The 16,961-nt window shown below is 40.0% G+C and overlaps 1 protein-coding gene and 1 long non-coding RNA gene across 5 annotated transcripts in view; one reads left to right on the top strand and one right to left on the bottom strand.

Moving 5' to 3' along the window:
• Nucleotides 1–16,961, top strand: part of LOC124861739 (collagen alpha-1(XVIII) chain-like) — a 70,173-nt gene that overhangs the window by 4,591 nt on the left and 48,621 nt on the right. Inside the window, exon 1 of one of the 4 annotated variants that reach the window (XM_047355671.1) lies at nucleotides 10,240–10,418. The exons of the other annotated variants lie outside the window; for them this stretch is intronic. Coding sequence (XP_047211627.1) covers nucleotides 10,346–10,418 — 73 coding nt within the window. The 5' untranslated portion in view covers nucleotides 10,240–10,345. Of the gene's footprint in view, nucleotides 1–10,239; nucleotides 10,419–16,961 lie in introns of those variants that run through there. 4 annotated transcript variants of the gene reach the window in all.
• LOC124861741 overlaps nucleotides 1–16,961 on the bottom strand; it is a 67,251-nt gene that overhangs the window by 11,682 nt on the left and 38,608 nt on the right. The window lies entirely within an intron of this gene.

Genomic DNA, 16,961 nt, shown 5'->3' with positions numbered 1-16,961 from the left:
TATATATGAGCTCATATATTATCCAAGCAGACATGCGTGGGAATAATAAAACTCTAAGCTCCATGGTATATATTAAGGATGTAAAGAAAATACGGGGAAGCTTCAGGGATTGGAGCTGAGAGAATCAGTATATTGATGCTGTTTGGAGAGTCTTTAATCTGCTCATGTTTGGTTTGTATAAAGAAGTAGACTGAATGTTATTTTAAGTAATTTAGATGTGTTAGAGTGTGATCTATAAAAACATTGCTGTCGTAATAAAGAAAGTAAACACTTAGCAGCATTAGATTTAGTCAAACGTCTCACTTTTATTTTCCATATTGTTCATTTAATCGCATCTCACTTTTTGATTTGTTGTTCAATGTTTCAGAAGATAGTTTATTTTATTGAAAGAGGAGAACGTTTGAGCAGTCATCGTCTTACCAGCAGGTAACAACAGTCAGAATAACTTTAGTCTGGAGAACCTGGCAACTGTCATGAAGGAGTCGAGGCAACAGCTATTTACGCTGACCTCTATTCAATTTAACTGCTTCTCTACCTAATGTCGATACAAATACAAGCTACTCAAACTCAAGCTAATTGCAAACAATACCAGCAACTGTTCAGAAACAAATTAACAACAACTCATTCTACTAGCTACTAAGACTAGCGCTAACAGCACCTCGCAATAAAATGTCTAAATCATCACAGAGTTTGAGTCTTTTACTTTAGATGAAATGAATCCAGTTGTTGAAAACATGGCATGAAAATATATTTTCAGTTGGAAGGTTTAAAAATATTCTTTTAATTTTTATTTAATATCTGCATTTTGATGTGTACATGCAGCAGCAGAAAATGAGGCGGTGTCTGGAGAGGCTGACTAAACAGTGAAAGCGTGGTCTCTTAAAACAAACTCATAGTGTTCCTTGTGCTCCACATCACCTCAGGGACATTTCGCCTCTGCAGTTGACTCCCACTTTTATGTGTAATTACAGCTTTTCCCCCCGCGTGTCTCAGATGCAGCTTCGTTTGCCTCCTGCAGATGATTAGCCCTGCAGACTGTAATGAGTGAACTTCAAAGTCTCAGCAATGCAGCTGGGGGTGTTTTCTACCTGATGCAAGCTGTTAAAGTGCTACAACAGAGGTGTGATCTCATACGGAGGGGCTGACAGGATGTTTGGTTTTACATCTTTCATCTTTTCATATACAGTCCATCTGATGGTCAGAGCTGGCCGTTCTGATTCGTGTTAATGGGGGAATGTTGTTTTTCCAGCTGCAGATTCTGTGACGATAGTGGCGGTGGTTTCTGCTGTCACCTGCTTCTCTTACACAGCTTCATGCTAAATTTAGCCTAATTCAATAGTTGGGACACCTGGATGGAGCTGTAAAGCTGTGGATATACCAGGTGTATCTACCAGCCTTAAATCTGGCAGAAGTGGAGAATGTTTCACATTAAGAAAATATAAAATATATAAATAATTGTACTTGTAATTGTGTTATTTATAACAGTCACTGATATAAAAAAAACTATGAAAGAAATAATTGCTTGTCACATACACTTAAAATACTTTAAATGTTTACTTAAAATACAAAAATGTAAAAATAAATGCACTTTGCAGCGAGATTAGAAGTGTTATTTCCTGCTCAATTAAAACTTTGCACATTCTGGCTGTTCTTTCTTCAATAGAAATATTACCGAAAGGACAATAATTAGCCCTTTAGACAGGTGTGAGGAGTCTTTCTCAATGCAGAAAGGATTTTTTAAGAATTCTTACAAGAATAAAACAAAGGGAATGGGATGGCTAATAATGTCATATTTCCAATGGCACGTACCTAACAACGTGAGAAAGTATGTCTTCTGTTGTTTTTTACATAAAAAACTGTTTACAGACAAAACGGGGTAAAGATAAGAGCCAGGTGGGACACCACATGTCAGAGTGTCAATAAAGAGGAGGTGATGGATTGAATAACTATTATTTTATCTTCAAGCGAAGATTATCTTTATAGAAGAACATGTTTGTAAGGATGGTGTCTGAATTTTAATACTTAAACAAAAATCTATTGTTTGGAGAAATGTAAAAAATAAACTTGCAAGATCCTGGTGGCATAAATGTGCACAGCCTTCATCTAATACTTTGATGAAGCACCTTTTTGTCTTTCGTTGTGAACATATGTACATTTAAAAACATGTTCTTGATTAATGAGAGCAAAGTGTACCGGAGTCCAATTTCTTGTTTGTCTGTACAAACTTGGCAATAAAGCTGATTCTGATTCAGTCTAAAATAAGGAGTTGGGTTTGAGAACAGAAGTCTTCTCTTTCAAAGAAAACGTCCAGGTCTGGCTGAAAGTTTCCTCAAACGTTTGGAACAATGCGTTCTGACTGATGAAAGTTAAACGTTTGGACAACTCCAGCAACAACATGGAGTACTGCTAAAGGAATGCCATGCAAACAGTGAAAAATGGTGGTGGCAGCATCATGCTATGGGGTTGCCTTTATTAACATGGAGCTGGAGTTTTCTTTCGTCGACGTGGGCGAAATTATGAACATTTCTAAATACAAGTTAGTTTTGACTCAAAACCTTCAGGTGTCTGCTAGAAAGTTGAATATGACAAAGAATTTTATTATTCACCATCACATCCAAGCAAACGTCCAAATCAACCAAAGATGGCGTTCACCAGAAGGAGATTAAAGTACTGGAATGGCCCATCTAGGGTCCAGAAGTAAATCTAGCAGAAAATCTGTTTAGTGTGAATTGTACAGGATATACGTCATGTCAAAGGTGAACTAAAATGTACACGCGTCAGAATTTTTTCCGTTATATGACTCATCAGGGGGGTCATAAGCAGTCCTTGACCCACAGGAATTTAAACCTGCAGCAGCAACAAGGCCTCAAGTTCACGTCGCCTGAAGCTCCTGCAGCTGAAAGGTGAAGAGGAGGGTTGTGTTCAGATAAAGTTTCGCTTCTAATCATCAAAACAAGTTTTAAAGTTTCTTTTCATTTTCCACTGTCACTTTATTAAGAGCTTTTAGGTCTCTTCTGTTTCTTAAAACTAGCCGTCAAACACTTTCCCCAACAGACGTCCTCATTCAGTGACTCAGACAAGGGACTGACTGTCTTCAGTCTGCTGTGAATCCAGCACCTGAGGCTGGATGAGGGAATTAAAACTTCTTGCAGCCTCTTCTTGCTTTTGCTCATGCCAAGAAGTCGTTTTAACATTCAGCAGTAAATGCAGGAGGAATGTTATGGGTGTTGATTTCCGCTGAGCTTCTGCCAAAGAAGCCTCAAGGACCTTTCTTTTATTTTGTCTGTTTGGTTTTGAAGACAATGTTATCTGATAGAGGGGAAGTTTTGCAGATAAGAGTTAATTCTGCTCTGTGCCACAACTACAAATATAGCAAAACATGGCCGTCCACCTACACTGATAGGCCTGGAAAGGAGAGCATTAATCAGAGAAGCAGCCCAGGGGTCTGTGTGACTCTGGAAGAGCTGCAAAGATTGTCAGCTCAGGTGGGAGAATCTGTCGACAGGATGTGAACCACAGAACTGCACTCCACAACTCTTAGGTTTATTTAAATAGAGTTTTGTTTAAAATATAGCGCAAGGGGATAATAGCAAACAGGTGGAAGAAGATTTTCCTCTCAGATGAGACCAACATGAAACGTTTTGGCCTTCAGACAAGAAGCTACTCTATGTGTGGCAGACATACACAAAACAGACCACAATAACCCCACAAGGAAACATGGTGGTGGCAGCATCATGTTTCCATCATGTTTTTCAGCAGGTACAAGCAAACTGGTCAAGCTAAACTGGAGATGGGTGGAGCTAAATGCAGGGCAACCCTGAAAGAAAACCTCTTAGATGCTCTTGAAGACCTGAGAATGGGTTAGAGGTTTACCTTCTAGCAGGACAATGAACCTAAGCATGCAGCCAGTATCGTCCTAATAAGGATGCTAATCAAAAACCTAGGAAATTAAAGAGGACTGAAATACAGCGAACTGTTACTAAACCCAACTTATTCGTCAAGTACTCCTTTATAACCATGGATTTAAGTTAGTTAACTCTTGCTATGCTATACTAGTTTGTCAAATTACTGATTCATTACTTATTTCTGTGTGCACAGATGCAAATCAGTATTGTAGGCCATGAACATACTTTGTTCCATTGTTTAACAAAGAAAAATAAATACTAAATACTTTATGAAGAGCTTTCTACCAATGATTCTGGTCAGAACTCAATAACAAACTAAAACTATGATCATTAATCAAACTGAATACCTGATTTCTGTTCATGCAATGCTTTTATTCTGACATGAAATCATTGATAAATGGATTTTAAAAGTTGAAAAGCATCTACTTATGGTGTACTTATGGTTCTTATGGTGTATGGATGCACCAGCATGTTATTGTGTTAAAGACCCCAGGGTACAAAATAAGGAGTTTACTACTCCAAACATGTCCACATCATGAAAAAGAAGTTTGCATATTTCAAACATCATTGTAAGCATAAAATAATTAATGAGGTTGTATGCATTTGCACATGGTCACAATTCTACTAACTGTGAAGAATCTGACTTCCTTATTAAGTTAAATGTAAAGATTTTCAAGGTCCTGCTGCAGTTTCTCAGCTCCATGACCTTAAGGCCCTCTACCTGTGCACACGCTCCGATTTCAATTTGTCCACCAGAAAACACTCCTGACGAAACACATATGCTCCTGTGTAATGAAAATTAAGGGGAAAAACACCAGAGCACTCAATTGTGAGGGTAAAAAGCTGAAATGTTCATGATTTAGTGGCCTGGAGAAACAGGCGGCCGACAGTGATAAAAACTGGTGTTTGGTGATGTTCCGGCTCATTAATGTGGAACTTTAGCTCAGCATTTGGGATCATGTTATCTGACAGAAATGAATGGCTGCTGCTTTTGATGTGTTTGTTCTGCCTCAAAGAGAAATAATGAGAAGACAAACAAGAGAGACAGGAAGCAGCTGTAAGGTATTAAGACAATTGCTGCAAAACTAATCCTGACTCAATAAATGCTTTGTTGATTTTGATGTTATCTTCTTGGTCATTTTTGGAAAAATGAGAATCAACTTATTTATATTTTGCCAAGTTACATATTGCTTTAAATGAGTTAAATCGGAAAACATTCCAACAGTGCTGGCTAGAAGTGTACAACTGCTTGTTAATTAAATGTAATTATTAATTCTATTTTTCTATGGTGGAATGATTATACAAAAAAACAACCTTAATATTTGACCTTTTATCTTGCAAGAATTGGTAGAGACTGTTTAAATAGATTGGTTTCCAGGAGTAGAGTTTGCTTTCAGAAAAATTTGAGGTCTGGGCTTTGAGAAGGCCAATCCTGCAGCTTGATGTTAACTCACTAACTCATTTTCCAGGTAGACCTCCCGAGTGCATCCAAGTTTCAACCATCTAGGTGTTGATCTGAGTTGACATTAAAAAATTTTAAGGTAGTCCCACAGAATGATGCTGCCACCACTATGTTTGACAGGTGCTAAAGTAGATCTCTGGCTTTAACACTAGAACTCCCAGAATTCTAACTCTACTAGAACTCCCAAGCCCGTCAATTTGACGGCGAGCATTCTGGATGCGAGGCGGTGATGACGTCATCGCATTACGTGCGGTCAGAATGCTACAGGTTTTCTTGCACGCTATAAAATTATGGTTTTGACAAGAATTAATAATAGTATTTGTTCAAAACTTATTAAGTTTTATTATTATTTATAAATAGTACTGAAAAATAATACAGAGTAGTGGGTACATTTAAAAAAATTAATTTACTGATCTGACCAAAAGCTGGACAGCTCCATGTTACGCCCCCCTTTCACTCCGCAGACATAAACTAGTGCTAAAAATGCCTTCAGCTCATCCACACTCATGTCCAAGGAGGAATAATCTTCTAAAACTCTGCGGGCCTCAGCCACCCTGCAGCCCTGAACGTGGATGAGCATTTCGGCATCCACCAAGCAGAGGAACGTGGTCTGGGCATCTTGGATCTCGCGCTCTGTCAACGCGTTCTGGCTCTGACGCCTCCCTTTACTTTCTTCCTCCCCTACCACTGTCCACACAGCGCCATCCTTTCCTATTTCCTCCTCTTTCCCAGGTGTGCGCTCCTCTTGCGATGAAAACCCTGTAAAGTGCAGAATAGATTGTTGTTCCTGGGTTACTATATCTATGACCTAACTTATTGTTTATTTATTTTTCCATTATCAGTACCTTGATTGGTAGTTTCTCTCCTGCCAGCTGGTTTGCTGTGTTTATAGCTGGGCACTGATCACCTGGCTCGTCTCCCTGTCTCTGAACCTGCGCTGATTGTGGCACTGTTGCTATAGTTTATAAATTATTAGTTTACTAATCTGTAAACTACAGCCTAAAATGATAAAGTCCCTACATAGGCTAGTCTTTTACCACCTTGAAATAATGCGCCACAACCTCCTGCTAACGGGACGACTCGTGTTTTTTTGCCGGGGGGAGGCTCACTCTCTAACCCGCTGTCACTGGAACTGAATGCTGACCAAGAACCGTCAGAATACCTCTTGACCCCAGAATCACAATCATGTAATTTTTGAAGCATTCCAATGCCTCTTGAGCAGAAAACATCCTCCTAGAAGCTATTTGTAGGATGCCAACAATCTCCTTCTCAGACTGCGTTCTAGAGACATAGGAACACACAAGACACAGGTTTAGAAAAGGTCAGGATGCCAGGAAGATAAGAGTTTTAATAAACTAGAGTTATGGCATGTCAAACTTTCAAAACCGTCAAATTGACGGCCCTGGGAGTTCTAGTGTTAAGGCCTAACCTCGACTCCTCTAGACAGACATCAGGTCATTGTGAGCAAACAGCTTAGCCTGAACATAAAACATTTTGCCAAAAGGCATTTGTCTTGTCCTCGCGGAGAGCTGAAGATTTCTGTTTTGCTTCAAAATGATTAATGTTTATTTTCAGAATCCATCCACCCATCCATCCACTACCAGTCAAAAGTGATGACCAAGTCCACCATGCCCGGGTGCACGCACACACACTTCCCTAACTGCAACTTAGTCATGTCTTTGGACTGTGTGAGGAAGCTATCGTACCCTGAGGAAACCCGTGCATGCACAGGGAGAACATGAAAACTCCATGCAGGAAGACCCATGTCGGGATTTGAACCCAGGACCTTTTTGCTGTGAGGCAGCAGCACTACCAGGACCTATTTCCAGAAACCTGTGGCACCCACCCCAAAACAAGTTTAGATGTTTGTTTTGGATTAATGTCCTGTAATAATCAAAAGGTTTAAAACAACTAAAACTGTTACAAACAAGGCTGTACGAGGACCCAAGTTTACATGTCACCACACACACTAACCAGGATGGTAAGGGAGGTAAAAAAGTCTCTAAAGCTTACCGTCTGCAGCAAAGAGTGGAATTAGCAAGTCTCCACAACAATCGTGAAACAAATGGTTAGGAGTGATGCCAGAAAAACGCGTTTTCTGTGCTACCATCACAAAGGTAAACCTGGGCAACTCTACCAAGGCTTTAACTGGAACCATGTGCTATATACAGTGCCTTGCGAAAGTACTCGGCCCCCTTGAACTGGTCAACCTTGTCAAACTTGTTTAACAAATAAAAAACTGAATAGTGGGGCATGCAATATTATTCTGCCCCCTTGCATTTATACTTTGTAGTGCCACCCTTTGCTGCAATTACAGCTGCAAGTCACTTGGGGTTTGTCTCTATCAGTTTTGCACATCGAGAGACTGAAATTCTTGCCCATTCTTCCTTGCAAAACAGCTGGAGCTCAGTGAGGTTGGATGGAGAGCGTTCATGAACAGCAGTCTTCAGCTCTTTCCACAGATTCTTGATTGGATTCAGGTCTGGACTTTGACTTGGCCATTCCAACACCTGGATACGTTTATTTGTGAACCATTCCATTGTAGATTTGGCTTTATGTTTTGGATCATTGTCTTGTTAGAAGATAAATCTCCGTCCCAGTCTCAGGTCTCTTGCAGACTCCAACAGGTTTTCTTCCAGAATGGTCCTGTATTTGGCCCCATCCATCTTCCCATCAATTTTGACCATCTTCCTTGTCCCTGCTGATGAAAAGCAGGCCCAAACCATGATGCTGCCACCACCATGTTTGACAGTGGGGATGGTGTGTTCAGGGTGATGAGCTGTGTTGTTTTTAGGCCAAACATGTCGTTTTGCATTGTGGCCAAACAGTTGGATTTTGGTTTCATCTGACCAGAGCACCTTCTTCCACATGTTTGGTGTGTCTCCCAGGTGGCTTGTGGCAAACTTTAAACGAGACTTTTTATGGATATCTTTGAGAAATGGCTTTCTTCTTGCCACTCTTCCATAAAGGCCAGATTTGTGCAGTGTACGACTGATTGTTGTCCTATGGACAGACTCTCCCACCTCAGCTGTAGATCTCTGCAGTTCATCCAGATTGATCATGGGCCTCTTGGTTGCATCTCTGATTAGTCTTCTCCTTGTTCGAGATGAAAGTTTAGAGGGACGGCCGGGTCTTGGTAGATTTGCAGTGGTCTGATACTCCTTCCATTTCAATATAATTGCTTGCACAGTGCTCCTTGGGATGTTTAAAGCTTGGGAAATCTTTTTGTATCCAAATCCGGCTTTAAACTTCTCCACAACATTATCTCGGACCTGCCTGGTGTGTTCCTTGGTCTTCATGATGCTCTCTGTGCTTTGAACAGAACCCTGAGACTATCACAGAGCAGGTGCATTTATACGGAGACTTGATTACACACAGGTGGATTCTATTTATCATCATCAGTCATTTGGGACAACATTGGATCATTCAGAGATCCTCACTGAACTTCTGGAGTGAGTTTGCAGCACTGAAAGTAAAGGAGCCGAATAATATTGCACATCCCACTTTTCAGTTTTTTATTTGTTAAAAAAGTTTGACACATCCAATAAATGTCATTCCACTTCACGATTGTGTCCCACTTGTTGTTGATTCTTCACATAAATTTGAATTTTATATCTTTATATTTGAAGCCTGAAATGTGGCAAAAGGTTGAAAAGTTCAAGGGGGCCGAGTACTTTCGCAAGGCACTGTAGATGATCCTAAGAATGCGCTTTTCTGCAACATTACAGGTGGGTTTGATGTGAAACAAAGGATGAATACGCTAAAAAAACACCTCATGTCCACTGTTAAGTATAGCGCAGAACCTGTGATGCTGCGGCTTTGTACTCTTCTTCGTGCTATCATGACCTCTGAATTATCAAGACATCCTAATTACATTTCTGAAAATGGTTATGGCAGATGGCCGTTCACACTGAGCCAGGTCTAGTTCTGCTGGAGGTTTCTTCCTGTTTAAGGAATGTTTTCCTTTCCACTGTCTCTACATGCTCATCCAGGAGGAGTGAAAGCTGTAAATCAGTGACTTGATGCAATCTGCTGGGTTTCCTTAGACAACTTTTAACCAATTCAATTAATAAACTGAACTTGACTGTATTGTTGTATAACTAGGATCAATTGGAATGTATGTATTTAGAGGCTGTATGACTAGATTGAATTGAATTGACTAGTGCCTTGATTTGTTGTGAATTGGCACTATAAAAATACACTGAACTGAATTGAATGAATCTTTCAGGCAGGTAAATGATCCAAAGCATATGGCCAGATCAACACAAATGGTCCACCAGACACAAAAATCAAACTTCTTCCATGGTCATCAGAGTCTTCACACCTAAATACTATGGAGAACCTGTGGAGTGATCTCAAGAAATGGTGCAAAGTGAAATGACCAAACTTCAGCCTTGATGGCTTCAGTCCAACGGGGGAGTTAAAAACATTAGACAATTTTGTGTTTAAAAAAGTTTCCTAATGTAGGATTTTGTTGTTTTAGTGTGAGATTACGCTACATTAATAACAGCTGAATTTATGTGAATTCCTACATTGAATTCATTAAGGAATTGCCTATGTAAATACTTCTTTTATATGAATTATTTTAGCAATTTGTTATTGGTGCTTGTGAGGCTTAGAATGATCTGATCTGTTCTGATGAACTGAACTCGTCCAAAACTTTATAGGTTACAAATGCTTCTTCTCTCTCTCTGTCCCACAGCGTTCAGCACATCTGCTAACAGCAGCAGCGTTGTCTGAATAAACAAATGTGCCATGCAGTGTTGGGTGTGGGGGGTCCGCGAGCTGGAATGTGGAACAGCTGGACGTCCCAGCTTAGCCGATGATATGGGCCATATGATGATGATAATGAGGAGAAGGAGGAGGAAGAGGATGGTTCCTTTTCTCATCTGTGAGAACCTGGAAGTCATGGGATTTTCACAGTGAGATATCCTCCCTCTTCAGCTGCTGTCTCTCATTTATCACTCAAACTGCTGCTATGCTTCTGTCCAGCTGTGCCGTTCATCAGGTTTCATCCAGAACACCACAAAGCTGTTGCTTACTTCTTCAAGGTTTGTTGTTTTTATGGAAAAGGAAACACAACGCACGTCAGGGTTGAGTAACCTGAGTAACATTCCCCCATATTTAGTTATGGAGAGCCCATTTTATTTCTTGTCGGATGCAGGTCATTTGTTTTCTGTCATAACGCGTGCATTTTTTCTCACAGCGTCACCTAATTTGTCAGCTGTGCTTTTAATTTTCCAGAGGTTTTTCCTGCTTTTTCCCACAGTAACAAGAACCCATGTGTAGTGATGGAAGAAGCTCCTAATTCCCGTTAAAAGAACAACCAAGTACACTTTTTTTAATGGGGTATATGAGATTTATGGTCGTCCATTTATTTAATTAGGATAATGTTTCCTCTTATTTTGCAAGTTCATTCTTTGGTAGTTTTTACTGTTATTGATTTAGTTATTTTGCATTTTGTTTGAGAAGAACAGAAATTAAAAGAAAGTGAATGACCAACAATTGTAAAAGTTAAGAGTTGGTGGGACTTTATGTTTTCTTCTCCTTTTAAGACCAGGATCTGAAGCATAACAGGGAGAGTTGGTGCTTTGAGAATTTGTTTATCTATGCTTAGTTGTTCTGCTGCTTCTGCTTCGCTGTCTGGTTGTTATGTTTCTTCCGAATTGTCCAAAATAAAGTACTTCAATCAATCAAAAAAATATTTCAATAAAATACATTGAAGTTTGTGGTTGTAATGTGACAATGTGAAAAAAGATCAAGAGGGATTTATACTTTTGCAAGGCACTTCATAAACGGTACATTATGCAACTTTATACTGAGAAGAAATCTATTATTTTTAAGTTTTTCTGAAAGTCAAATTTAACAATATCATTTAAAGGTTTGCCTTCTTTTAGTCAAAATGATTTCTCTGCAGCTCTTCTCCTCTTCTGTTCTGGTTTGCGTACTAGACCAGAACTAAAACAACCAATGATGGAATTTCTGAACATTTCAAGTCATTTCTGCAGACTGTCGAGAAGATGTCCTGTGGGATCCAGTTGTTTAGTCATTCTGGGAGGAGTTTTAGTGTGTTGGAAAACTCTTGAGTAATAGTTTCTGTCATCACATCTCAAGCCCCCTCCACTCTCAGGTCTCCCCCTTGGCCTGTTCACTGGGAGGGTCTCTGAGCAGTTTATGTGTCTGTGCTGCCATTCAGCGGGTGCTCAGTGGCCCCTGGACAGCTTGGATTTAACTGCTGAGCGGCTGGCTAACAGGTGGCGTTTAGGGAAAACAGTGGAAGCTCTGTGCTAAAGGGAATCAGCAGCAGGATGTCGAGGATCCAGACGTGGTCGCTTCTCCTGGTTCTTTCTGCTGGGAGTTTGGAGGCTTGGTGGTTTAACAACAATTCTAAACCAACAACAGAAAGCCCAATGGAGACAACCACAGTAAATGGCACCACTCCCAGTGCTGTACTGATAAAAGAAGGGAAGGAGGATGGCAACTTATCCCAGGTTGGGGAGGAAATCCTCAAAGTAGCTACAGGAATCCGTAAGTTTGTTGATGACTGGGATCCGACTGCAACTGCTTGGACTACAAGTGGAGGCCTGACGAGGAGGGTGGAGGCAGCTACGCCCAACATTACAGATAAAACAGGCAGGTTGAGAGGGGAGACGGAGGAGCAGGGGTCCTGGGTTGGGGAAGGGGATCGGTTATTGTCCAGAGATGATCTTGGGTCAAGTTTAGAAATTTCTAGAATTAACACCACTTCAACATCACCTTGCTTCCCTGTCCCCTCTGATTGGCCGATATGCAAACAGCTCAACTTTTTCTCACTGCCAAACTTTTTCAATCACACCTCCGTGGAGGAGGCGGAGGCTGTCCTACGTGAGTGGGTGTGGCTTGCGAGGGCGGGGTGTCACCACAGTACAGAGTGGTTTCTCTGCCTCCTGCTGGCACCCAGGTGCCCCTTTCCTGCTGCACATCTACCCTGTCGCAGCCTCTGCCACATGCTGCAGGATAGCTGCTGGGCGTCCCTGGAAAATGGGCGTCTCCCGGTGGACTGTCACTTCCTGCCGGAAAGAGAGCAGGGGTACGAGAGTCCTGGGTGTGCGACTGTTAGTAACAGGAAAGGTAACCCCGGTGGATTGGAATGTATCCTGAGTGCTGATACATTTCGAATCTGGTTACGTTGTTTGTGTCTGTTGTTTTAAATGTCTTTGCACATGTCCCGTTGTGCTGTTTTAAATGTTAAATTTCTTAGGGCATACCACAAAATATTTAGTGAAACCTTTTTTGTTGTTTTGCTTATTTTCTATGACTAAACATTTAAAACTCCCAACATATTATTGTCACTCAAACTGTAATGCATAGTAATTACCTCCAAAATGTTAAAAACCCATCAAAACTGTTCCAATTAGTTAAATTTTTCCCTATTTATAGTTTATAAATGTAATCCGAATCAATAAAGACAACCAAAGTAATACATTATAACCTTTGCGGTCACAAGGCAATCCAGTACAATATAATCCGATAATGTATGATACAGGACAATATGCTAAATCAGGGGTGCCCAGTCCAGCAGAGCTACCATCCTGCAACTTTTGGATGCATCTGAATCAAATGGCTGGATTCCCTCATCAGCATTCAGCTGTACGGAGGTCTGGTAACGAGCCAGTCATTTGACTCAGGTGTGTAGGAGAAGGGAGAGGACTGGATTTGGGCCGTCTTGTGGTATAATATGTTACAATGCAGTGGGGTGCAGGATGATACGGTGTGATAAAAACTATATACTTTATTGTACCTTTTGTAAAAAAAGGTTGTGGATTCTTGGCTATCATACAGTAAAATATGGTATAATAGGGTATGATACAGTAAGGTACTGTATAAAACAGCAAAGTATGGTAAAATGTAGTTAAGGCTGAAACATTTAATCGGATTAATCATTATTAGTCTATGATTGAACTAATTGTCAACTAATTTAGTAATCAAATAAACGTTAACTGCAGTATACAGACTCTAATACATGCCATTTGCTGAAAGAACAACCCACTCAGAGCAGTAATTAGGCCAAAATTGCACGAAAAATAAATAAATTCTGTATTTAAAATGAAAAACCTATGCTCTGTCCTGAACACCTCGAGCAGCATAGCTTTGGCTTCACCCGGTTTACATTCTTTTTATTTCTTTTCTGATTTTGCATTAAAAACACCACGAACAGTTTAACTTGGCATTTAGGTACATGGGTTCTATTTTATCTGGACAACAATATGCTTTCTGAGGTAAAAAATTATCTCTTTAAAAATCCAGAATGCAACATGCAAGTGACACTTTATGCACTTTTTTGTTTGTGACATGCTGCGTTATTGCATTTTAGGAAATATAATGGGGACTTTTGTTTTAAAAAAATGAATCAAATATTTGTTTTTATTACTTGCATTTAATGCAATTATTCTATTATTTCTTTTATTCATAAAATAAGCTTAAGTCATTGAATAAAAAAATCTACATAGTGCCAATTTTCTTATCCAATTACTCGATTAATTGTCAAAATAATCAATAGAATAACTTGATTACTAAGATAATTGTTCGCTGAAACCCTAAATGAGGTATGATACAGTGTCATTTATTAGGGTGGGTACAACACGAAACAGTATAGTTTGGTTTATATGGTACACTATGGTATAATTCTGTACAATATTGCAGAACTTGATGAAGTGTGATACAAAACTATATACAAATTGTCTCCTTTGGAAAAATTGCTGTAGGTTCTTGGCTACGATACTGTAGGGATTGGTAAAGTGCTTCACTCTGTACTTTATGGTCCCCTTGGGAAAATTAAATCTGGATACATGGCTACAGTTTGGTACAATACAGTACAATCCAGCACAATACAGTGCGGAGCGATGTAATACGGTACAATGTCATAGAGTGTGATGACCTTAACTGAGGCTGTGAGGGCTGCAGTGCTCTAGATGTTGTTCTAGGCTCTTCTGTGACCTCCAAAGTCAGTCATTTATGGACTCTTCTTGTTATTAGGCTGACCACTCCTGAGAAGGTTCTCCACATTTCCATGTTTTCTCCACTCTAGATAATGGTTCTCACTGTGGTTCTCTGGAGTCCCAAAGCTGTAGATTAAGTTCGTTTCTCTGCTGTTGAATTTCTTTAGATCAGGACATGGTGTGTGATCCTTTAGCAGAATTAATGTTGTCAGAGAGGTTCTGTTTAAGTGATTTCTTTCTCTACAGTTGTGGCAGCAATCAGCTCTGGATGTGGCTTGTGAAACTGAAAAAAACAACTAATTGATTAATACATGACTTAAGAGGGTTCAATTAGTTTTTCAACACACAACCAGCTTTGGTTAGGATGTTTTTTTCTTAATGAATTAAATCTTCATATATAAATGGTATTTTGTGTTTGCTTAGGTTATTTTTGTCTTATATTCATATTTGCTTGATGAGATGAAACATTTAGGTTTGACAAAAAAGCAAAAACAGAATAAATAAAAGAGAAAATACTTTTATAGCACTGCAAATGGTTTCTGGACTCAAGTCCTCCAATACCAGCATAAAAATACTTTTTGCTTCTGAGTGCAGACTGTTTATAGTTCCTTTTCTTATACTTTGCTTCACTCCTCTTTCTTAAATCCTGCTTCCTACATTACCCAGAATGCATCTAAGGTAACAGACATGTCCCTGCAGCCCTCAGACAGCAGTGTCCAATTCCCATGTTCAAGGGCTGGTGATGTGAATATTTTTGTCCTGACACTGACCTGCTAACTAGTTTACATAAAAAAGTCCTTTTGACATCAACACACATAAAAAAACTTGTTCTGACAAAAGGATTTGTGTTTTTACATTTTCAATGCCTTCCTTGTTTCTTAATAAAAATAGACTTAAATGCAGGCAAACATCAAATGTATACAAGCTAAATTCTTTCAGCTAAATGATTGCCACTTTTTATTTGCTATAAAAACCTGTGTAAAAACATGCAAAAGCCTCTGTGTAGACACATTTTCTGCACAGATACCACAACAAGCATCTGTGCAGAAAGTATGTCATGTCAGCTGTTGATGCATGTGATTATATTTCAGGTGAAAACTGTTAGGTTGCATTTGCTGAAAACCTTTGTGTGTCCTCCAGGGCTCATTAACGGATGTCATTCTAATTACTTAAGACAAGAAAAAATTACTTTTGTAAAGACAACATTTAAAAGCTTTTCTTGTGTAAGCTCCAAAAGGATATGATGCAAGAGACCTCTTTCCTTTCTTTTAGTGTCTCCATAAATTTAGCAGGATGGAGTTGACGGCTAATTTTCAGGGTTAACTTCTGAACTGTGCTCCATAAAACTGTCAGTATGGCTTTTCCCACACGAACGGTTTGTGTGAATGTCCCAAATTGAATAGACAGATGTTCCGGGTTCATCTTTAGATAACTTTTTTAAGTACAGATTACAAAGTAATTCAAACATTTTGTTCCAGAAAGCAGACAACCTCCTTAATCTGCACAGAGAAAGGTGGTTTAGATTTTACTTTGCAATGGACAGACCAGGATAGCAAACACCATTGTGCTTCAGTACCGTTTTTTATTGGTTTAAAATTCCAAACACATACTAAGGATTAGCTGAAAGAGATTAAAAACTTGTGAGAAATTGAGGGGTTAGGTGGTGAAGTCTAAATATCCTCCTCTGTGACACCAACCATCTGCATATACATCCATTAAACTTCACTGCGGTCTACCTCTTGTCCTCTCTAGTAGCTCTAAGTTAACATCCTTTGTCTCATATATTCAATATCCTACTGCTGCACATGCCCAAACTGTCCCAAACTGCTATGCTTGAGCAGTCCATCATTTCTAATCCTGTCCATTCAGGTCACTCTCAGTGAAAACCTCAACATCTTCAACTCCTACTCCAGTATTTGTGTTAGTGCCTGCTTCTCTTGGGTATATATTAAGGCAGGCCCGACTGCCAACTTGTAAACCTTCTCTTTCTCACCTGCAGCCTTCTGTCGCAAATCCTCCCTGACACTTGCCTCCATCAACTTCACCCACCCTGTGCTCTCCTCTTCACTTCCTATTGCTTTGGATGGTTGATCCCAAATACTTGAACTCATCCATCTTCATACCACTTACGCCTTGCAGCTCATTCACACACATTCTGAAATACTGTGACCGACTTTCATTCCGCCACTCTCTAGAGGAGCCCCCCACATCTCCTGGCCTTCTTCTACCTGACCTATACAAATCACAAGGCCATCTGCAAACATCATCATTCACGAGGGCTGATCTGTAATGATGATCCTGGTATTGGGCGACCATTTCCAAGGAAAGGGCAAACATCCATTGTTCAATACAAAGGAATGCGGCAGAACGGGAAAACGTTTGACTCCTTTCCATCTGTCACTTCTACCACACACTTCACCAATGTCTTCCTGTCACACATAAATAACAAGGGGTGCAAAGATCTCGTACTCGTACCATTCCGCTTCATCTGGGACCGGGTCGCGGGGGCAGCAAACTCAGTAGAGACACCCAGATTTCCCTCTCCCCAGACTCCTCCTCCAGCTCCTCCGGGGGGAGCCCGAGGCGTTCCCAGGCCATGGTCAGACATAGTCCCTC

Source organism: Girardinichthys multiradiatus, chromosome 24 (assembly GCF_021462225.1).
Source record: "Girardinichthys multiradiatus isolate DD_20200921_A chromosome 24, DD_fGirMul_XY1, whole genome shotgun sequence".
In the NCBI taxonomy this organism is placed as follows: Eukaryota; Metazoa; Chordata; class Actinopteri; order Cyprinodontiformes; family Goodeidae; genus Girardinichthys; species Girardinichthys multiradiatus.
The sequence above is the reverse complement of the archived record's forward strand: the minus strand, read 5'-3'. Positions and strand labels throughout refer to the sequence as shown.